At 42.1% G+C, this 22,199-nt stretch overlaps 3 protein-coding genes across 5 annotated transcripts in view; 2 read left to right on the top strand and 1 right to left on the bottom strand.

Annotated features, from left to right (window-relative positions):
• LOC120894788 (ion transport peptide) overlaps positions 1 to 4,989 on the bottom strand; it is a 38,531-nt gene extending 33,542 nt beyond the window's left edge. Inside the window, exon 1 of one of the 3 annotated variants that reach the window (XR_005738228.1) lies at positions 4,627 to 4,987. Coding sequence is in view for 1 of the 3 variants with exons in the window: in XM_040297611.1 (XP_040153545.1) it covers positions 4,627 to 4,641 (15 nt within the window). In the remaining 2 variants the exon portion in view is untranslated. Of the gene's footprint in view, positions 1 to 915; positions 2,135 to 4,626 lie in introns of those variants that run through there. The other 2 variants (XR_005738229.1, XM_040297611.1) reach the window with 2 other exon arrangements.
• Positions 4,990 to 13,622: 8,633 nt separating this feature from the next.
• Positions 13,623 to 15,655, top strand: LOC120897061. Its single transcript, XM_040301672.1, has 6 exons — positions 13,623 to 13,720; positions 13,780 to 14,429; positions 14,495 to 14,756; positions 14,830 to 15,136; positions 15,199 to 15,360; positions 15,435 to 15,655. The coding sequence occupies exons 1-6, from the start codon at positions 13,715 to 13,717 to the stop codon at positions 15,521 to 15,523; spliced, it is 1,476 nt and encodes a 491-aa protein (XP_040157606.1). The 5' UTR covers positions 13,623 to 13,714; the 3' UTR covers positions 15,524 to 15,655.
• A 799-nt stretch (positions 15,656 to 16,454) lies between these two features.
• On the top strand, positions 16,455 to 21,875 carry LOC120894837 (E3 ubiquitin-protein ligase LRSAM1-like). Its single transcript, XM_040297683.1, has 8 exons — positions 16,455 to 17,409; positions 17,636 to 17,878; positions 17,949 to 18,582; positions 18,655 to 19,142; positions 19,237 to 19,317; positions 19,394 to 19,996; positions 20,068 to 20,243; positions 20,320 to 21,875. Exons 1-7 carry the CDS (start codon positions 17,281 to 17,283, stop codon positions 20,188 to 20,190), a joined length of 2,301 nt encoding a protein of 766 aa, XP_040153617.1. The 5' UTR covers positions 16,455 to 17,280; the 3' UTR covers positions 20,191 to 20,243; positions 20,320 to 21,875.
• Positions 21,876 to 22,199: the final 324 nt, after the last annotated feature.

Genomic DNA, 22,199 nt, shown 5'->3' with positions numbered 1-22,199 from the left:
TGTAACAACTTCCACCGGGTGGTGGTTATTAACGAGTTAAACTGATACCGTACAAATAGCGCTTATGGAACACGGCGTTGTTCATGTTTTGCACAGTTCGCTTTTTTGCGTAGTTCCCCCGCGCGCCTTTAAAAACAAACTGTCCCTTCTCGCGCGCTTAAAAATAAAACTCTAGCTTTACTTAATGATTTCTCGTTCTTGGGGCGGTTCCGTGGTACAGTATTCAACTCGTACGACGTATCAACATGCCCGTCCTGAGTTCTACTCTAGATTGGATCGTCCTCCCGTAGCAAGCACTGGCTATCCAGCAGCGTGGTATTTCATAATGTCTGGAAAGTCTGTATTAGTATAAACCGACATGTCCGCGTAGGACGGTTACGCCATATAGAAGAACAATCATTTCTTGTTGTATGTCAAATTGTTTTCATCTTTTTTAGAAGATAAATCCAAAAAAATAACAAGCAAGAAGGTTCATAGCCGACCTATGATAGGCTCATAGTTCAGGTTCAAAGAACACAGTTTACATAAAGATGTTGGCGTCTCCACGGTCTAATCTCCCATGGCGTTGTAACACGTGTTCGTAATGGTTCTTCCATTACCGCTTTTTGTGTATCGTAAAATTGATTTATTTTTAATTCAAACCTTCTTCAATTTTCACACATACAAACACAAGCAAGGCGTCAATCTTACATTCAAGTGACTGAAGAAGGTAAGGGCGTCACAAGTCCTTCCTTATCGATTGTCAATTGGTCGCATTCATATCGTAGAAACAGTTGCGCACACCACATGGGCGTAGACATTTCTAGAACACGTGTAAGTAGTTACCATAAGCAAGCGAACGATTCGCTTTACTTACTTCTTCCATGCAATCATGCAGCCCACATAACTGCCACGGCCAAATGCCAAAATACTTACTTTTAACATTGTACAGTAACAGTCTCCAATTCTCTAGGTGCTTTCAGCTCAGCAGTGCAATTGTCAACGATCCGTTGCGATGCAGCTGATCGTCGTCGGCGGACGAGAGTTCCGGGCACGGGTTTCTGTAGGTGTGTGTGTCGGTCGTATCGCTCGGTACCGTATGTATAGGTGCCGTCGGCCTTTGTCGGTGTGACACCCCGAAAAAAAGTGGCACAAATTATTAGCACAATTTCGTCCCGCAGCACACAGACCCCGCGGCAAGCGGGCGGCGGCACTACTAAGCTGCCGTACACTTGCGCGAGGGCACCGCTGCACACGTTCCGGCGCTAGTGTCGCGCAAGGGGCGATCGTTTTACGCACTGGCAAACAGTCGCAATACTTTTCCACCTTTTCCACGCCACCGAGCTGCTCTGCTCGGTTGTCAGATGAATCTTTGCGCGTCGGTCGAACAATCTGCAGCCGCGCACGCACCTGCATTCCATCACACGCCGGACCGAAGCCTATGGTTGGTTGGTTGGCTGTTTTGTCACACCTGCGAAGGACGCCAGAGTGCAGTGGTCCGACGGTTTTATGGCTCGATTGACCTCGGCACGTCACCACGGCACGACGCGCTCGGCTAGTTGCTGCCTGCAGTAGCGCTCGTGGAATCGTGGAATCGCATTCATGTTTTACAAAACACTGCTTCCCGGGCCACGGGCAGCTTTTCTTCCCTTGACGACCGGATGTGGGCTTCCATTTTCTTCCCTATCACACACTACTCTGCTGCTATCACTTTCGCTCTCTTTCACTCCTTGCTCGCGCTGCGACACCCGCTCGTTAGCTGTGTATCTTCTATCCCACTTAACCTGTGCCGCTGTCACTACCACTACCTCTCGGCGCCACAACAACCACCGCGAACGACCTACACCCGTGAGTCTGGTACTCCAGAACCCTGCCAACGGATGATGTGACCGGATTCAGTACAATACTCAAATCTCCGCCTTGCTTGATTGGCCTACCATCACCACCCTTACCATCACCACCACCACCAACCACCACCACTACCACTACTACTACTACCGCCACCACCAGCGGCAGCTGCTGTAGCAACACACTTCACACAAAATTCGTTGAACGACAAACAAAACACTTTTTCTGCCCCGTCGTGACAATTGTGCCAGCAGAAATGGGGAGAAATTATGCAGCTATGTTACTACACCCGTACCACCATTAAATGACACCCCACACAAACCTGGTCACACACTATTGTGAATCGATGTTAGACAGCTTCACCCTAGCACTGGTTTTCCAAATTTCTATCAGCCGCTTATATCCGACTGTATCGAGGGAAAGGTATTTGGCAAAACCCTTGAACGGTTTTGGGCGAGAAAGCCAACAAAAAAACCGTGTCGCTCTTGTTCAACTGATATCGTTGATCTGCGCTAGGCACACCATCACTAGGACCCTTCTCACGTAGGTCAGCAGAGGAGAGCTAAAACAGCGGTCTCACATAATGGATACGTGCAGCTCAGGAACGGGGCCTTCCGACGGTATGTCTGCCTTGCCCCGTGTATTAATGGATATGATCACCAACACAACCGCAGCAGTTCCGTCGCTTCATTGGGTAATTGAATTAAGTGTAGCGAAGCGGTGCAGCACGCGTGTAACGCTGGGGCAGTGTATGTGTTCCCTGTTTAGCATTACTATCGCCGGCTTCCCCTTTTTAGTACCATTTAGTACAGTGAGTTCTAAAATGTATTGTGCCGAAACAAAGGTAGGAGTTTTTGTATGAAATATCACATTCGAAGTGTTAAATTAGAAATGGAAGATAACAAATTTTAATAATCATTAGTTATAAATAAAAGATTAAGAAATTCACTACACTACAAAACAATGTAAAATGATTTTGATTGCTTTCATAGATTCGTGTTCGCTAGACTCTCTAGGACTGCAGCAGATCATCTTGCATCATGGTTTACGAAAACTTTCGTAGTTGCATGAATAAGCATGGTTTCGCTTTAAATTAAATTTGATCACATTACCTACGGTGTGCAAGGTTGAAGACTTGCTACGCTACTGTTTAATAAATACCTACATTGATCGCTATTGTTAGTTATGATGAGTGTAGTTCGATGTTTGTTATAAATGTAACCGTAATCACGACAAGACAACTGTTGATTACGCAGAAACTAAAGGGTTTTTGCTTCAATGATCACCGTCTGATAAACTCCTTCTTATTAATCACACTGACTATTCCGCTTTAGTGTACAGTGTATTAATTAGTCATTCGCCAAGCGTTCTGATGGAAACTATTATTCATTCACTCCGCTACGGCTGTCCTACCGGGATTATCCTGTTATAACACTGTCGCTACAGTCCGCACACACCCATTCTCCCTTCCAATTCCCTCCGTTGCTTCCGTTGCGTAAACGTGTTTCTGGCTACCTCGTATTTAATAGATCTGCGCGACCCGTTGTCGAGCGCTAGCAAAGAAACTGTACCGCAAATTCTTTAATCCATGCCTTTACAAAACGTCTTATCGACTAGCCGGGGTACCCGTTCCCGTACCCCTGTAAGTCTGCGTCTTTGTTGCAGGTTACAGCGGCCCGTCAATCCGTCATTCAACTGGAAAATGGTTTTACCGCGTGTGAATCGTTTCCGTAGAATATGTATTGAAAAATAACATAAGCGCAACAGGTTGTAGTACGGGCGACAGCCAACGAACCAGCGCGCGGACAATAGGAATCTTACCGCTGTCACTAGCAAACTCGTAGCGGATTGTGCACACAATGTTCTATGTTAGATTGTTTTTTTTCTTCTTCTATTAATCGCACCCGCAACGTTTCACAGGAAGTGAAAATGTTCCATTACATTTATTAGCATTCGATTAGGTGGAAAACAACGAGGAAATCATTGGAGAACAAGATGGGTGACTGTGGTGTGACATTGATACATTAGGGATACAAGTGTTAGCAGTGCCAATTAGTTGTTCAACATGAAAGAATTAGGAATATAGGAACATCTATCATTGTTGACTGAATCGAATGAACGATAATAAAAATGTATGCGTACAATTATAGATCTTTTTTGATCGTTTAATAGGTTGTTACAACATTATATAATTTTAAACAAAATTCCAAAACTTAATCTTCTGTAAACTTCTCTTTTCTTCTTTACTTTGTATTGTTAAATTTTTATGAACTGGAAAAAGCTCAAAATTTTCACAAAGTCAATAGACATGAACTAATTATGATGCAACATAATTAAAAACTACATGATATAATTTCAATGAAATGATTGAGTTTATAAGAAAAGCAAAATGATATGAGTCCTTTAGGCTTTTTCGTGTTCTGACTTTTCTCCAAAATTTATCAAACCTCTTAAACTAATTTCAGAATAAAAAACAGTTCTAATTGACGAACTCAGATCTCGATTTGTATAATCAGCGAACGCTCTGCACTTGACTTTTCACTCGTATCAATCGACTATAATTATGCAAAGCAAGGCACCATAAACCTGGCAAGTGCAGATCATGCGATACGGAAAATGATCGTACGATCATACCCCACGCTACTTGAACGCACACGCGCACTGAGTAGTTTCCAGCGATTAATTACACCATAATGACGCTAACAAATTGCCATTGCATTCACACAAGATCGTGTCACGGTAGCGTATCGGAAATGAGTTATCACGTGATTGATCGCGTTTGAAAATGATATTGTTTACCTTGATACTATCCATGCGCTGCACAGGGGGCGCCGTTGAAATCCAAGCTCAAGCGTAGCGTTTCCTTCGTACCGAGCCGAAGATCTCCCCGTTACTGGATGCTCTGGTTGAGTCGGCTACTCACGTTGCACACTGCTTTAAATTGCACTTTGAATCACTACACCGGTTCGATTCTCAACTGATTCCGACAAACCCGAGTGAGTTTGTTTTAGATATCGGAAAGTGATTGGGTTTAGGAAACGGAACGATTTGACTACCGCCCGCCACAAATCGCCAAAGAAGAACGCTTCGAACGGCTTACAACACGGAAGATCGAAACACTGTTACTACTGTTAGGACCAACAGTGAAATACTTGGCGGAGGCAAAATTGTTTTCTCATTTATATATAGAGGATAACGGCTTGGCGCTTCCACCGCGCACTACACACAACACACCGAACACGAGAGCAAGCATGGGCCAATAGCAACAGCAACAGCAACAACAAAAAACCCGAAGATAACACACACAATCCTCCCAGCATCCCTCAATTGGCCGAAAGTCCTCCCGCAGCCATCCCAGGCGGCGAAAAGAAGACGCCCGTCGCGTGGTTTGATTGAGCAGGAAAGAGAACCATCGATTCAGATCGTTGAGTGCTTTCGCATCGACTGATAGTGGGACTGCCGGCTGGTAGTGCGAAAGAGTCGGCAGCCTGTACGAGAGAACGGGAAACAAAAAGGCCACGAAAGCTTCGGTGAGCAAAAAGAAGCGATGTGTTAGTAGATTTTGCGCACAGCCGATGACGCTGACGCGTGCGGCGCAAGAAGCACAGTCGCAAAAAAGGAAATGAAAGCTTTTTAGCAGGCCATGGATTTTCTACCGAGCCACGTGAGTGAGCTTATGCTACGTTTACTAATTTTAATGATTTTAGTACTTCGGACATCGGTAGTATCACTATACACTTTATACAAAGTGTGTACTTTTACTTCAACTTCATGTTTCTTTATTACAGAAACAAAAACTTCTACCAATTAATTGTTTACATAGGCATGTTTTGGTAACTAGCAAAATCTCATGTTTAACATTAAATGCAACTTGCAAGGAATCTAAATGACACGGCACCGTAAGTGACTACCAATACGAATGGTGCTGACATTAAGTTAGGTCTGGGATTTTGCAGCAATGTAAGACATTGGGAATTTCATTTACTTTTTCATGATTTAGTTATTTATTTATTTATTCATTTATTTATTTATGTGATCTTAACGTACATCCTTCCGGAGAGTCCACAATAAAATTTTCTTTTTTAAAGTTATGAATGCTACACAAAATAAATATAAGTCAACTTAATCATATTTACGATGCCTCAAGCACACATGTGCCACATTAACCAACGTATCTTTAACGAATTGGCTCTTGTTAAGTGGCTTTTGTGTAATAATGCTTCATAAAAGCAGTGGACGTAGCGCTCGTTCAGCAGTAAACCATCAAAATACTACATAAAATTGTCTCATTATATCTTTTTACAGTGATACGGGTAATGGTACAACTAAGTTCGGCTTCTATTTTAAATTTTCTTTAAAATAATAATCTTCATTGAGTATACATTTTGAATGGCATAATAATCATTATCTTTTTGCGTGCTTACGGGATAAACATGACATGTGCCGCTGTTCGATCCATAACGATGGGACACAAATCATTTTTTATGCTGATTTTTAAATGCCGTTAAAACAATTTAAAACATTGTCTACAGGTTACTGATGTTATTTTTAATTTTTGTCTGTTACGCTATCACACAAAGATCACAAGCAAGTACTACTGATACTTGTGCCATATAATGTACATGCGAACTATCAAATAAATCATTCCACAATCCACGTGGGATTTTTATTTTTAAGCAAAGCTATTCTTATCTATTTCAAACATCTAAATCTTCATACAACGTAGCTAGACAGTTCTTTCGTGCTTATTTTTATTCGATAGACAATAAATGGTTTATCTTATTTGCGAGCATTTTGAAACCTCAGTGCGCTCAGTGGTAAACGAAATTGTCCATGTGCGGTAAAGAAAAAACAAATTTCTTCACGTCCTGAAAAGTGCTACTTATGTTCAGTGCTACTCCCATTCATCACGAGACTACCACTGCGAAGTGTCCCACTGTTATTGGGACACATGCGCCACAACTCATCCTTGCCGTCCTTCTCCTCATCCCAAAAGCAGGCACGAGGCAATAGCATCGTTGCCGACCGAGTGCTTGTAATTTAAGTTTAATTTTATACATTTTCCAGTATTTCCAGCGAACACCACTTCCCACTGGTCGCCCGACTACACCCACTGCTAGAGGATGTCGCGTGTGTTCGTGTATTTGTGTCCATAGAATTAGAAATGGCACGAGCGGATATCCCGTGTCTATTTTATTCTAATAACATATATGATAGCGCTACACTGTCGCACAGACGCAACGGAGCATAGAGTGAGAGAGAGAGAGTAATCGTGCGTGCGGTAGGACACCAAGCAATACGTAGAAAATTATAGTTTTATAACCTCTGTGATCAACTCGGTGTGTCCTCGCGTTCGCCCCCGGAGCTCTGCCGGAAGTCAAAGGATGCGCTAAAATAGCTTCCGAAGTGGACGGAGTGGACCCGAGCGCGTTTGCAACAGTGTGTCCTTCGATTCTTTGCTGCGGGGTACTGAACGCGTTCCCGCACAGTGCGTACTATCAAGGATACAATTTATGGGCAGCTAACCCGCTGGCTTACGTTTTTCCAATTAAACTTAACTGTACGGTCTGCGTTTTTCCCCCTCGCTCAGCCACCACTGACGTCAGCACTCAGGGTTTCTGCGTTGTTTGCGCTTATATCCTCCGAACGCCCTCTTAAGACATAGCCTGCCGATAGTACTGTTTTTGGCTACCAATTTGCCTACAGATGAGGCTGTTATAAAAAAGTGTTGTTATCCTGTGTCCACGAATCAGGTCTGTTAAGCGAGGCTTGCGAGACCTTTCCACGCTTACCTTTCATTTGGTTCGGTGCCGCCGCAAAGTCTGTGAAATGTTTGGCAGGAATTTTAATCACTCCGCGCAGTGGTTATGTGCTCGTTTTGTGTGTGTGTTGCTTTTTTCACGACCCGCGTAACATTTTCTGCCACATGAGCGTGTGGATGAACGTTTTATGACTCATAAACAGCAATCAACTATCTGGCATATCTTCCCCAATTAAGTTTGGGGGGAAAAATCGTTCAGCTCGTCGGTGTCGTGATCAGCGCTAAGGTGGTGGGCAGAGCGTGTCGTCGTTTAGCCGGGTTTAGCCGTGTGCTAAAGTTCCCCAGTAAATCGGTGCTATCATTGATAAAACGAAACATCCCCCCTCCCTCCAGTCCACCACCATTCATTAACATTCGATTAGCATACAGATTTGACGTTTCGCTATTTATGGGCACCGACCGACCGATCGATGGGGAGCGATCGAAACCGGTGCCAGCTTGTCTGGCCGGTGCCGGGCTGATCTCTCTCGTTCAGGCGATCGGTTCATCCACACCTGTTTTTGCGCTGTGCACGCGTTTTTTTACTTCTTACTTTTTCCCTAAAAACGATTCAATCTCGCGATGAAACAACAGCATTCGCGAAAGCTTGTCATTGAGGTCAAGATTGTCGGACGGGTGCTTTGTAACATTTGGGAACAGCTTTAGGTTGCTGGGATGGGATGGGATCGTGCACACAATTTGAGCGATCGATGAGACGAACCTCTGCCCGGTTTAGCCTGCGGGCCCCGCTTGTCAAAAGTCAACTTCACTTCAAACATTTTGCTCGAGCCCGCCAGCCAACCTGTCGATGCCATTAACGAGCCGACGGGAATGCCTGTCGCCCAGAACGCAGCCAAAACGGTGCGGCCCAACGGGAACGGTACGGCGGGGCGGGAGGAGCTTCGATGGTAACCCAAGTGAGTTCAAACCCGAATCGAACCGGTGGCCATCCTGGCAGCGAGGAGCAGCGTGATGTTGCACCGGCACGCGGGATGACATACGGGTGAGTCATTGCCAAATATATATTTTCGCGTACTTTCGGTTCAGCTCCGACCCTCTCCGGTCCGGCGTAACTTATATGTTAATCGTGCACACTTCAGCACACTCGTTCGCCGGAAACCGCGCAGCGCAGCAAAACAGGTAAAACAACAAATCATTAATCAAAAAACAATTTACCTCTCCCACCGGGGCCGGTGAACCGGTTGTTGGGCAGTCTTGGGCGGTGGCCAAACGATGAGTTGCCTTTTGCCCAAAGGATCCAGCCCGGCCAGCATTTAGATTGATTCATTTGCATCCTTTGGATGTGGACCGGCATCGCTGTTTGTGTCTGGGGAGATCGCGAGCGGGGCCAATCTGCACGGACCCGCGAAAGGCGGTGGCCCCGAATGGCAAGAACGAATCTATTCCAGAGTGTTCTGGGAAAGCACTTTTCTTTCCTGCCCGCCATTGCTGGCCCTAAAATAACACAGCAATAACGCCTTTACGAGATCATCATAAATGGTTTACATAATAAAATATGTTGGAATTGATTGGAGCCTCGATCCGGAGGGTGCCATTTTAAACGAAACGAAGAAAAAGCAGAACACTAATCATGGGTTTCTCCCGGCCGCAAGAAAACATTAAATCAAAGTTTAGACGAGCCAACATATTCTTAGCGTTAGGCAAGAAACAACAGAAAACTAGTCAGTGTGTTCTACTGGAGCAGGATCAATTCTAGAGGAACTGCCTATAGGAGGTATAATTGTTTTGTTTCAATGATATTAGTATACCCTTTTATTATACATCTGTTTGAATTGTTGTGGCTAAAATCATAAATCGTAAAATCATAGAGTTTTTATAACAGCCTCATCTGTAGGCAAATTGGTGAATCTTAAAAAAAAAGTGAAAGATCAGTATAAACTATTCCTGCTGAGTGTTATCCATACATCCTGCATGAGGCAACTAATTATTTCAATTGTACTCAATGCGCACTGCTTTATTTCGGTTAATATATTTTTAACATATTTACCTTTGTGTATGAAAATAACTGAGTACCTTTAATCTATTTTAAATTAATCAAACTTTTACATTACATTAAATACATTAAAGATTACATTAATAATTTACTAGCTTCAGGGTTGATTATCATATTAAATTCTTGTTATAACAATTAGAGCTGTTCCTCATTTGCTGTTTGGTGAAGATCATGCAAATAATCTGTTTTGTTTGCACGGACCGAAAATTGCTCGGTACAATATTGCTTTCAGTTTTGTGGGGCTATAGCAAAAGCTATACGAAAACAAAAAGATGTAGGCACACTACACGACATACACGACCTCCGGCCAAGATCAAAACAAACCGCCAACCGATCGAATGTCAAAGCGATATTTGCACTGGCCGTAATCAATAGGGATTGGCACACAACGTGCCGACGTAACCGATGCTTCCCACACGCGAACAATTTAGTAAAATATGGTCGTTGATCAACTGGTGGCCGAGCGATTGTCCGAACGACAGCGATGCTGCCGCATCCGCCATCACAACCCGTGTGCAATTCCCAGGACCTCCCAGCAAGGGTTTCCAGAATGCAAATTCATTGTCTCCATGGATACGACGACGGCGGTGGTCGAACGGCAGCACTGATCGTGGGTAAACGGTTGACAAACGGTGTTGCCACCGTGCGAGAAGTAGTACCAGGCAAGTTTTGTTGATGCATGATCGATACGTGCCATTCTTAGCTGCTGTTTTGCTGACTTCCATTAAGTTATGCGTCGAAGATCACTCTACTTACATGATGACAGTGGAATGCTGTATGTGACACACACATACGCACACACACTCTGCTGTCTTACTCTCGCCTGTGCTCCAGCCCTTTCTGGGTGACTGCCCACATCTCATCCTCGCCTTGCCGCTCAGCCAAAGACGGATGTGCGCCAAGCTGTCTGACAGTGCACCCGAAGAAGTATATCGGTGTGGCGGCGATCGCTCGCGCCAAAGTGTTGCTGCCCGCTGCCGCTGGTGATCCGAGGGCAATTAATTTGCCTCACCGCCTCGGGATCGCGATTGCGCTAAATGAAAATAAATCACGCATGCAGCGGCAAAAGGAGGCCAGCCGCTTCTACACTGGCGTGGTGGCTGTGGCGCACCCGACGCCAGCCTACCGCGCTTTGGCAGCTGACATCAATTGGCGCGTGGTAGCAGATTAAAACAACACACTCGATTGTGCACGAGCTTAGAATGTGTTAAAAGAGTGGACGTTCGTTAAAAAACATTGAAACGCATTTCCGTTTAAAAACAAACATGAAATAATAATTAAAAACCGTTAAGGTCATTACGCCAAAAATTAACATCACGAATTGTAATGCAGATACTCCTGTAAGTAAAATAATGGTTACAAAAAATTGTATGCAATTTCTCACAAACTCAAAGTCTTTCTTTTTTTGTAAATCCAATACTTTCTGCTCATGCCATTCTATTGGTTTTATACATGCTGAAGTATGTCGTGAAGTTCCTTCATGTTAAGCTTTTTATCATGTGCAAGTCTATAGGTTGAGCTCTATAGGTCTATAAGTCTACAGGTTCTAGGAAAAATAAACTGTAAATTGATAAACTGAATTGAAATGTTGTGTGCTTGACGTTGAGATACAAAAAAACACATCCCATCCAATTCAGTCTACAAACATACTACTTGTTGATCTTGCTTTTTCTTCTAGTCAATACCTCCATGGTTTGAAATTAACGAGATACATAAATCGATTGTCAAAAAAATTTTTTTTTGCGTTTGCTAATGTTTTGCAAATCTATCATCTGAATTTCTAGGAAATCTGTGAATAGATGGACAAGATATGTCCACTCATTGCAAAAAAAAACACAGTGGGGTTCACAGTAATCCAGTTCAGTGACTCACTCGTTATGGGGGAAGTTTCTACACTTTTTCTATGTCGTTAGTAAAAAAGTGATCAATTGTTTAAGTCTTTTCTTTAATATTTTCCAAAAACATCGTTTTTAGAAAGATCTATTTTGGTTTGTGTCTGATAGACTTTTTTCACAAATAATCCAATTCGATCATAATTATAAATTTGTTTTGGGATTAATATTCTTCAGCACGGATAAGGTTTTAAAGATTTCGATTAATGCATTGCTATCAATCCACTTGTAGAACACATATGTCATATGCAAATCATCCAAGTGGCAGCAATCAGATCGGCACCGAACATGTACCAAGACCCAAATAACATTATTTGTTATGCGAGATTTTACTCTTTAAGAGAGTTATATGTTGAGCATTTAGATTTGTTGGTTTTGCGAAAAATTCGTTGTAAGGGGGGCTCCACTGGATTGTTATTCTATGGTCAAAATAGTTCGGTCAAACACTTTTCTTTTTCTTATCATGTGTCCATTAAAGTCACAAAATAACCCAAAATGTACTAGGTTATAGTAATTTTGGCCAAAAAAATCTGAACAATCAATTATCTCGTTAAGACACAAATTACAGACTTCAAATTCCGAACATTCGGCATGTTTTTATTAAATATCTTCATACCCATCCCTAGACATGCTGCTTTTAAATTTTAAATAATTACCATGATGTACTAGAATAACTCAAACATGTTTCTCACCCCTAGTAATGCCCTGATGCCACAGGAAAATACATATTTTCTGTGGGTCAGTTTGCATTTAAATACATTGGAATCCATTATAGAAGTAGTCATTAACGTGAAAATAACAGTGTTTCATCATATTATGCTCTGAATTTCATTAAATCACATACTTAATTCTGTCCGGAATTCAAAGTCAGATTTTTTATTTTGTTTTTCATTCCGGACAGCCAACGTAAATTGTGATCGATTGTTTAATAATATGTGTTTATACATTGATAATAACAAAAATGCAACGATATTTGAAGATATATGTGACAAATATATTGACGTCCATACATGGAAGACCGTCAATACACATAGCAAATCTTCGGTTCTATGCAAGAGAACAACAGTACTCAAATCCTGTTGTTTTTAAGGCCGTCGTTCCTCGGTCTAAGACACTCCTCCTTCATTCAGAATGGGTGGTTCGGAACTTAAAATAATAAAAAAAAGTTAAATACTAAAAAGGTGTAGTGTGAGTGTGAATTTGAAGATTATAGACGACATTTTGTGGCGAATCAAAACATCCATAATTTGAAATATGAAACATGAAGCTCTAAACTGCCCGGAATATGAATCAAAATATTATTATTTATCGTTTAATTTATTATTTTTACTTATATTATTTATTAACATATTGTTGTAATTTAATGATTTTTGCTATTTTTCGAGTAAATTTATTGATCATCTTCATTTTTTTTATCAAATGTTTGCTTTTCCAAAGAAGGTTTGCTGTAGTAAAATGAGTAATACAGAGGTTTGACTGATTGAAATTGAATTAGTTAAAATATATTAAATGCCAAAAATAGCTTAGGTGTCCGTAATTCGAAGCAATACATACTTCACAATTTATTTCTAAAATTAATTTCTAGCCAAGTTTCTAAAATCTCTTATTATTACACACAAAATAGTAACAAAATGTGAGGAAAATCACAAGTTTTTATTTTGAATCTTTGTCGTTTGGCCATGTCAACACTACAGTTCATAATGTTTTTACTACCTAAATTTCAACGACTTTAGAGAAAACGCTAGTGTTTATACGCAAACCACCTTATAATCAATTAAAAATCGTTTAAAAAATATCTCAAATTTGGATTGCATTTTTTTCCTTTTCATTTGTTTCATTATATTTGAATTAACGGAAAAAGCTCGTTAGAAATGAGCAGCGATTTTATGGAAATATAACTAATGTGACTATTTTATATCGAAAGAAAATACATGAGTTTGTAAAATGCCATTAAAATTATCATCTGCAGCAATTTTGAAATGAGGTAAGAAAATTCGTTTTATCAAATGCCATGTGCCGACGACCACGCGTGTTCCCATCTGCTTGCATCCATTTTGTTTGGGCCATTTGGGTCATTATCGCTCAGCAGCTGTCAAAGTTTGTTTTGTTTTCGTTTGAAGCAGCTCCAGTTGGGTGTTTAAATTGGAATTGTAGCTCGATTCGCTTGATTTCGCCAACTATATGAAGGTATTGCTGTGCTTGCCAAATATTGTCGTACTCTAAACTAAAGCTCTTCATTATTTTAGATCCCACCCATCCCGCAGCATGGTACCATCTTCTATACGTCCGGTAGCCACAAGGCGTCCGCAATATTCCTCGACGAGGAGCTCGTTATCACATCCGGATTAATTTTCAGCGATAACGAGAGTTTAAACCAAACGGTTGCTGACGCTACGAAGAACAGTTCTATTGTTGAACTTGGCACAGAGCTGAAGGAGATCTTCGACCTAGACTTTCGCGTAGTGCGCAAGCAGGAAAACGTGCTACAGCAACAGGCAGCCCGCGCTTATCACATCGTACATTCTCACCGGGTGCGGGAATGTATGGAAACGGTGCTAGAGGGATTGCATGTGTGCATCGGTGGCGATATGAAACCGGTCCGATTATATGCTCCCCTATATGCTAGCATTGTTATTCTGTCTACTAACCTTGCCAAGTGTGTCTCATGGAACCACATTAAGACAGTAATCGACAGGCTTAGGCCAACCGGCAGCACGGGTCCAAAGCTGCTGGATGAGGTGGTCACAGTGTCCACACCCTTTGGCGATGAATCGTTCTTCAATACGCTGAACGTGGGACATATTTCTAACATTTTTGGAGATCACGAATGTCTTATGCTGCTTGACACACACCTCAGCTCTGGCTGCCAAGGGGGAGCAGTTTACAATCGCAACATGTAATGGTTAATGCAAATGCAATTTTTTGTCATATTTCAATAGTAATGCCCGGTCTGGATTGCAGGAAACTTCAAGGAATTCTGATCGGTTCCACGTTCACGCATCGCAATGAAAATGTTAGCTTTCCGCTAGCGATCAGTATGGAAGAAATTGTGGGAGTTGCTTTGAACCAACGAAACCTCTGCCAAAGCTTACCGATGGCATTGCCGGTTCAAGCATTCCGCTCAGTATGTATGATAGACTCCCAAGGATGCTGGGGAACTGGATGCGCGTTCGAGTTGAACGGCAAGCGCTACATCATTTCCTGTTCTCACGTATTGGCAACGGTAGGTTAAGGGGAAGGGATCTCAAAACGGATAGTCTCTGTAACTCTTACACATTTTGTCTGTCCACTGTTAGGATAACATTACATGCGTATTCAATGATCAGAAAACCATGCACCCGAAGCTCATCTACAAAAATCCCATCTTCGACAGTGCGTACGATATCGCACTGATGGAGGCCACCTTCGAGGAGGCACAATCGTCGAACTGGTTCTGCCAGCTGGCAAATTACATTCCCCGTATCGGCCAGCGGCTGTATGCTGTTGGTTTTCCCGTGCTTAAGTCGTTGGCACGGGGGATAAACTTTAAGCCCAGCATCATACCTGGACGTGTCACCAAGTACAGCGAGGGACTTCTGTTCACGGACTGTTCTATTCAATGTGGTAAATGTGTTTGATGTATCTTTATGGCCCCTTTTCTTATTAAAAAATTTTCATACTTACAGGTCAAAGTGGTGGACCAATATTTGATGAAAATGGTTTATTGGTCGCAATTGCGGTATCAAACTTTAAAAGCTCTGTGGACAATCTAATCTACAACTGCCACAACATGTGCGTTCCTGTGAAGGATATTTACAGCACGCTGGAACGTTACTCGATAACACGCGGTAGAGAAATTGTCTAATTTTTCCATCATTTCCGGGACTTTAAGATGATTGGTTTTATTTTCTTTCCTTTCTAGACAAAACTTCACTCGACGGGCTACAGGCGGACTGGAATGTTCGGTGCAAATGGAAGCTAAAACCACCAGTTATTTTGAATAAACTTTAAAAAGTGGGCAAGGTTTTAAAAGGGATACAGAGAGCTTTCAAAAAGGTGTATAACAAGGTATAAAATGGGGTTTACAGGAAATGGGTGTGCAATCGGGATAAAATACATTTTATCAGGTAATTGCTAGCAGAACAAGTTGTGCATAAATTGCAGACGAAAGAAACAATGACGTGTTTTGAAAATATCATATATTTTTGACTAAGTCGTTGAAGACAAATAATAACAAAAAGTTGGACGTTTATACAACCAATGAACCACGATGAGCACGGTATGCCCGTACTAACAACTATTTGCCTATGCAATCCATAATTTTAACAAAATAAACTCCACGTGACCACTCGCAATTGATAGCATATCAAATGAATTTTACGAACAAAAGATATCCAACATTAATTTGATGGAGATGTTTGATTAATTAAAACTGCGTAAATTCGTTGAAAAACTCTTTAACTCCCATCGGGGTCGTCACTCTATCAATTGGAGCAACATACAAAACAGATTTACATTAAAAGGCAATATACATTCATAATTTGCCAAATCTTTTGGATTCTGTGCATGTAAAAGTGTTCAATCGAAGATATCTATTCGTAAAAATCTTAAGAATAATTACGCATACAATTAAATGTTTATTATTTACGCAATTACTTATTTAATTGCACGTGGCTAGTAGCCATTGTAACTATCTTGTTTCAAGTGCACTCACCGCTTAAGAAACACTGACATGTAACGGCCCAACAATGATTGCGTGCTAAAATTCGTTTAAAAAAATATTCATATCGTTAGGCGAACTCTTTTCAATTAATCTAGGCGCAGCATTCGATATGTTTATTGAATAATTATTAAAAAAAAGGTTTTTCAAACAAATATCTCATGTTTTTTTTTTGCGCCATTCGACCACCGCCATTACCAGTGTGCCATCGCCAGAACGTCACTTTGTTTACGCGAGAAGTCACCGTGAAGCAGATAGAAAACATTTGGTGCCCGTGACCATTACTTTTTGTTCTGTGCGTGAAATAGAGACCAAAAAAAAGACAGACAAAAGAAAGAATCCTGCAATGTTGTGAATTGCGCAAAACGCACGAAAGGGAAAGAAATTCGTAAAAGCAATCAAAAGAAGCGTTTGGCCCGCAAAAGGATACGAACACGCATAGGAACAACGAATCGAACAAAAAAAAACACACACACAAAACTACTGCGGTGGAGGCGGTATACGGGCGGAAAACTACATTTCAAGAGAATTTTAAGGAACGCATGCACCTAGCATGTATCGCGTCGGTTTCATAAGTACAAACGCAAACAAACGCATCATCGGATCGGAGCGGAAGTTGGCCATCGATAGTTAGTTTTGCACGGTAGTGTTGATTGTTGTACGCGGACGTCCCCCACCCCCATACCGTAGTGCTAGTGGTTTTTGGTAGTGTAAAATCGTAGTAAGCTGTAGTGAAATCCCGTGGCAACGATCGAACTAACCAAGCACAAGTAGCTGCAGTAAATAGCGCGCGTGATTCGCTGATCGCTAAATAGCCCTTTGGACGGAATTGACGCCAATTTACGCGAGCTCCTCTCCGGTGGGGTTGGAACAGTGGTGCATGCGGGAGTGCAAAGTGAACCCTCTCGGCTACCTCACGCGTAGTTTGGTCGGTAGTGGCTAATAATCGTGTGGTTTTTAGTGTGTACTGAGGGACAGGGACAGGGACACGAAAAAAGGCAGCTAAAAAAGCAAACCAAAAACGAGTCAATTAGATTAATTGTTTTATATGGGTTGTCGCATTTCGTCTTCGAACAATGAAAACCTGTTCACGCCAACAGAAGACAGTGAAATGGCCACTACAAGCCAGCAACCGAATGTGGATTACAAAGCGCGTCTAGAACGGAAGCAGTGCCTGGTAAACGCATTACACCATAAATCATACCTCTGTCCTCCTCCCGTTTGGTGCATGCATTGTAGTTATCATACTATCAACACATTAGTTACTTTTGCTCGCTACAATCACGCTGGTTACATACTTCCCTACACCACCAGCATGGACGAAACTTATCGATTTTGAACTAAATGTCCTACTTTTTACTGTTTTATTCTGTGGCGTGGGTTGCCCTACCCCTGCCCAACAGGCGAAGGAAACACCGGAACCAATATACGATTTGGAGGACTGCAACCTTAAGGATGTGCCCGCTGGCGTGTTCGTTATGTGCAAGGTCCTGCGAAAGGAGGCCCTTACACTGTCGAAGAACAAGCTATCCTCCTTGGCCGGTGGCGGCACGCTGGACGACCTAGTATTACTGCAATCGCTGAATCTATCGTACAATCGTTTCAAGAAGCTGCCCGAAGATATATACAAACTAGAAAACCTCAGGGTAAGTGATAACAAAACTTTGCTCTACTGCATGGTGGTGCACCTTATTCTAACCGTTTGATTTCCCGCAGGAACTATTTTTAGCAAACAACGCCTTGGAAAAGCTACCGATAGCGATAGGACGACTGAAGAAGTTGGAACTGCTCAATCTTTCAGCGAACAATCTAGCGACGGTGGAACAGTTAGCGTTCATGACCAACCTTAGAGTACTGGACATTAGCGGCAACGTGCGTCTTTCTCAGCTGCCCAGCCAGCTGGCAACGTGTGATAATCTCGTAGATATTGTGCTCGACCCGGAACACCTAGTGAACCCACCGTCGGATGTAGTGGCCGGCGGTACGTACGCCATCATCAAGTATCTTTCCACCGGTGAAGTGCATCAGGACCCGAGCGGCACGGTCGCACCCGATCGACAAAAGGCAATCGCGACGTCCTCGTTCCTCAGCAGCGAGCGTAACGAGCTGCGCCAACAGGAGCTGGCCCGCGATCGGTACGAGAAGGAGCGCAAGCTACTCGAGCGCGAACGGCTGGCGTTCGAGAAGGATGTGCTGACGGAGAGCAAGCTGCACGAGCAGCAGCAGCGCAAGAAGCAGGTGCTGCTGCAGCAGCTGCTCGAGCAGCAGAGCGCCAACGATACGCAAGTGCACAAGCTGCAGCAGGAAAAGCAGACTGAACGGGAGCGGCTTATCGATAATATTATCAAAGGTAAGATACGGCAATACTTGTTTTTTTGTTCAACAAATTTCAAGCGTGTTGATTAAATGGTTCCCGTTGCAGACGAGCAAACAGCGAACGAGCTGGTCAATAATCTTCTCGCGTTGAAGAACGGACCGGATCCGGCATTCCTCGAGCAGGAGCGGGAAGAGCAAAAGCGGCTGCTGGAACATTTGCACATCCAGCAGAACGATCTGCGCAAGCAGGAGATTCTCGGTGCGATGACCAACCTGCTCGAGAACGAAATCAACATCATACAAAACTTTCATAATCAGCGAGACCAATCTTCGCGCAGCATTCTCGAGCGCGAGTACGAGACGAACAATCTGTTGAACAATGTGTTTTTGAACTACGATAGAAACAGGCAGGACGTTATCGACCAGATCACGTGCAACGAGGACGTACAGAAGAGTGCCGTCGCGGCACTGATCGCCCGGAACGACTCGCGCACCTGGGGTTTGGTGGAGCAGGTGCGAATCGTGGAGTCTCAGCTGGCCGCCCTCACTCTGTACGAGATCGAGCGCAAGAAAGTGAACCAAGATGATCAAATAGTAAGTGACTTGCATTGCATATTCCCGCTTGCTTTGATGATTTGCTTCAATTTGGGGTTTTTTCTTCCATCTTTTCTTTCTCTCTCGCTTGTAGATAAATCTGACCGACCAACGCATAAATTTGACTTACGTTTTAACGGATTTGCTCAAACAACAGGACCAACGCAAACAGCAGGTAACAGCACTTTCACCTTGCAGCAATAACGGGGCGTGAGATAACTTTTTTGTTTTGTAATTGTGATTTTTCGTAGCTACTTGACACGCTCAAGATGATTGAAAAGCAAAAGGAAAGCGATCAAACCGACTTCTGGTTGCTGCAGTATCAACGGCTGCTCGATCGGCAGCCCGCGGAGGTTTCAAACGACACCGCGTCAATCGATCCGGTGCTGGGCTACCAGTTTTTGGTGAACGGTGTAGTGCACTGTTTGCCGTTTTTGTCCAAACTGTGGCAAAACAAGGACAAGGAGCTGTGCAACATTGCCGACCAGGATTTGCTTAATGCTGGCGTGCAAAACCCTGCCGACCGGCAAGGCATCCTGCAATCGATTGCCAATTACTACGATTATTTGAACTGCAAGATTGACTATCCGGAAGGGGAGTCCGTCTCGGGCACGCCGATGGCAACGGCTCCCAGTGGCGAAGGCTATTCGCCGGAGGCGAACGGTCGCCGAAGAAGCAGCTCGGTGGAGCTGGGTCTGGAAGTAGAAGCAACGCCAAGTGCACCGCTGTCTGGTCCCAGTGCCGGAAGTGTGGCCAGAGGTGGTGCCGTCATTTCGTCCGAACCAACCAGCCCCGTGAGTGGAGCGGCGCCGGTAGCACAGTTTGCAGAATGTGTTGTCTGCATGGAGCAATTGGTAAGAAGAACCGTGTTTGGTCGCTTCAAGCGGGCTGTGGCATTAATGGTATCTATTTGGGTTGTGTACAGGTACAAGTGATATTTTTACCATGTGGCCATATGTGCTGCTGCTCTGGATGTCACGTCGAAATTCACGATTGTCCAATGTGTCGTGCCTACATTGAGAGGAAAATTAAAGTAATACAGCCTTAATTGTGTGGGCCAGACATGCAGATTCGCGCACCATTTTAACTACTACTGATTGTGTAAGCAATGATGAGCGTTGACGGTAAAGGAGTTGTACAGTTTGATGTAAAACATAATTTCACTTTCATTTTGCAGGATCGTATCACATACCACGGCAATAAATGAGCGGTTCATCGAGGAGAAATCATATATCAAGCAGGACGTAGCAGGAGTTTAGATTGAATATTTAAACAAATGGGTAACCTAAACCACAACCATACAACATTAGTCAAATTAATATCCATTTTATATTATACCTCTAGTCAAAAGAATACGATTTTCATGATTGATTTGTGTTCTAACACACAAGTACGAAACAAACTTCGTATAGCTTTTCTCTTGACCTGCAAAACAAATCCCTCAATTATCAATATTTGCGACAATTTTTTCAACAGTTATTAAACGACAACATCAAACAAAATTGATTACCAAAAAAACGGACACATTTATACTACCAAAAGTACACCCTAATACTCATCAGTCAAATGTTTCGTGATGCTTTCGGCTTTTAGCTTAATGAAGATAAAAAAAACACAAATGAAAACAAAAATAGGAAAATATTCCGTACCCAAATAATCATACCTAAACGAGTAGCGAGTAAGATAAGAAAAAAACACCAAACCGTTTTTGTCACATCTAAGATAAATCTATAAATCAATGATATCGTTCGAAACGAACATACAACATAGGCTAGAGTATTTTATTCGGTTTTAAAAATCATACCCTCGTTACGATCTACAGGTCTAGTGCAATCGCAAGTTTTAATTTTGTTGTTTTTATCTATTAACTTAAGAAATAATTAATTAAAAACTCCAATCAAAAGACATTCTTACATTTAAAAAAACACATACATATTTATACAAGCCGCAATAATATGATTCATTGTTGATGGTTCGGCTTCATACAGACACGTACAAACAAAAATATATGATTGTTGCGGTTGATTTTGTAACGCTTTCTCTAAACAATCGTTGCAAGAAGGAAGTTTGTTCCTTGTTTTAAAAATGTTATATAAATGTTCGCCATATCTAAATTAATTATTTCACCCCATAAAGCGTGTGCAATGAAAATTGAGATTTGTTTGGGAGAGTGCCTTTGATGCGTATAATAACTCTAAGGTATATATTGTAATCTAACGTGAGAAACCCTATATGCACACCCTTTTTCCACCGGGAAAGCGAGAAAAAATGTCAGTTATGCTCAGTTCAGTTAAGGATAAAAGGGATATTGAATTTAATATACGAGTTTGGTTTTTGTTTCTATCTTTATATTGAAACAAAACGATTCCAATTATTAAATATCGAGCATTTACAGTTGCGTATGATAGCAATATAAACTATATCTATATACAATTTGCAAAGCTACCGTGAAAGCTATTTAAGCTATTTTTGCAATCCAGTTAAGGTTACAGTAGTTGAACGCAACTGAACAGGGAAATATAAAATTAAAAGAAAAAGCAAAAATTACTACGTCGGCCAACGCTTTAAAAGCACCAACAATGTAATGAAATCTATACAACAATCACACATGTTTTTATTCGTTTTACTTTACTGCAACTATTGCATTTTTTCTAGTTTGCTGGTAAATATCGTTCAGATTATGGTTACGGTTTGTTATCAAGAACATTTCAATAAAGTTTTATTATCACACGAGCACTGGTGTTGTTATTTAACCATTTACAGGGTTTTCCAGGGGTTCTCATAGTTGTGGGACACTTACTAGACTCTTTCCTATTGGAAGTAAACTTCATATGTTGTAAATTCGACTCTATGGCACCCTTTTTGGACAGGCTCATTGGAAATTCCTATTTGATTTTTCCAACAAGGGTGCTAGAAAGTCCAATTCCCATTACAATAAGTTCATTTCATGTAAGAAGGAGTCAATAAAGTTTCCCACAGCTATGAGAACTCCTGGAAAACCCTCTAATATATGTTGTTTTATAGTTGCAATTTTATAGTTGCAACGCATTTATAGAA

This window comes from Anopheles arabiensis, chromosome 2 (assembly GCF_016920715.1).
Source record: "Anopheles arabiensis isolate DONGOLA chromosome 2, AaraD3, whole genome shotgun sequence".
Lineage (NCBI taxonomy): Eukaryota > Metazoa > Arthropoda > Insecta > Diptera > Culicidae > Anopheles > Anopheles arabiensis.
This window is presented reverse-complemented; position numbering and strand designations above follow the sequence as displayed.

Bases quoted from the DNA above. Each gene is read 5' to 3' on its own strand.
- LOC120897061 (XM_040301672.1), top strand. The intron at 14,757-14,829 runs GTAGGTTAAGGG...GTCCACTGTTAG, and splicing joins GTTCTCACGTATTGGCAACG to GATAACATTACATGCGTATT. The intron at 15,361-15,434 runs GTAGAGAAATTG...TTTCCTTTCTAG, and splicing joins ACGTTACTCGATAACACGCG to ACAAAACTTCACTCGACGGG.
- LOC120894837 (XM_040297683.1), top strand. From the start codon at position 17,281: ATGGGTTGTCGCATTTCGTCTTCGAACAATGAAAACCTGTTCACGCCA. The intron at 18,583-18,654 runs GTAAGATACGGC...TTCCCGTTGCAG, and splicing joins TATCGATAATATTATCAAAG to ACGAGCAAACAGCGAACGAG. The intron at 19,318-19,393 runs GTAACAGCACTT...GATTTTTCGTAG, and splicing joins AGGACCAACGCAAACAGCAG to CTACTTGACACGCTCAAGAT.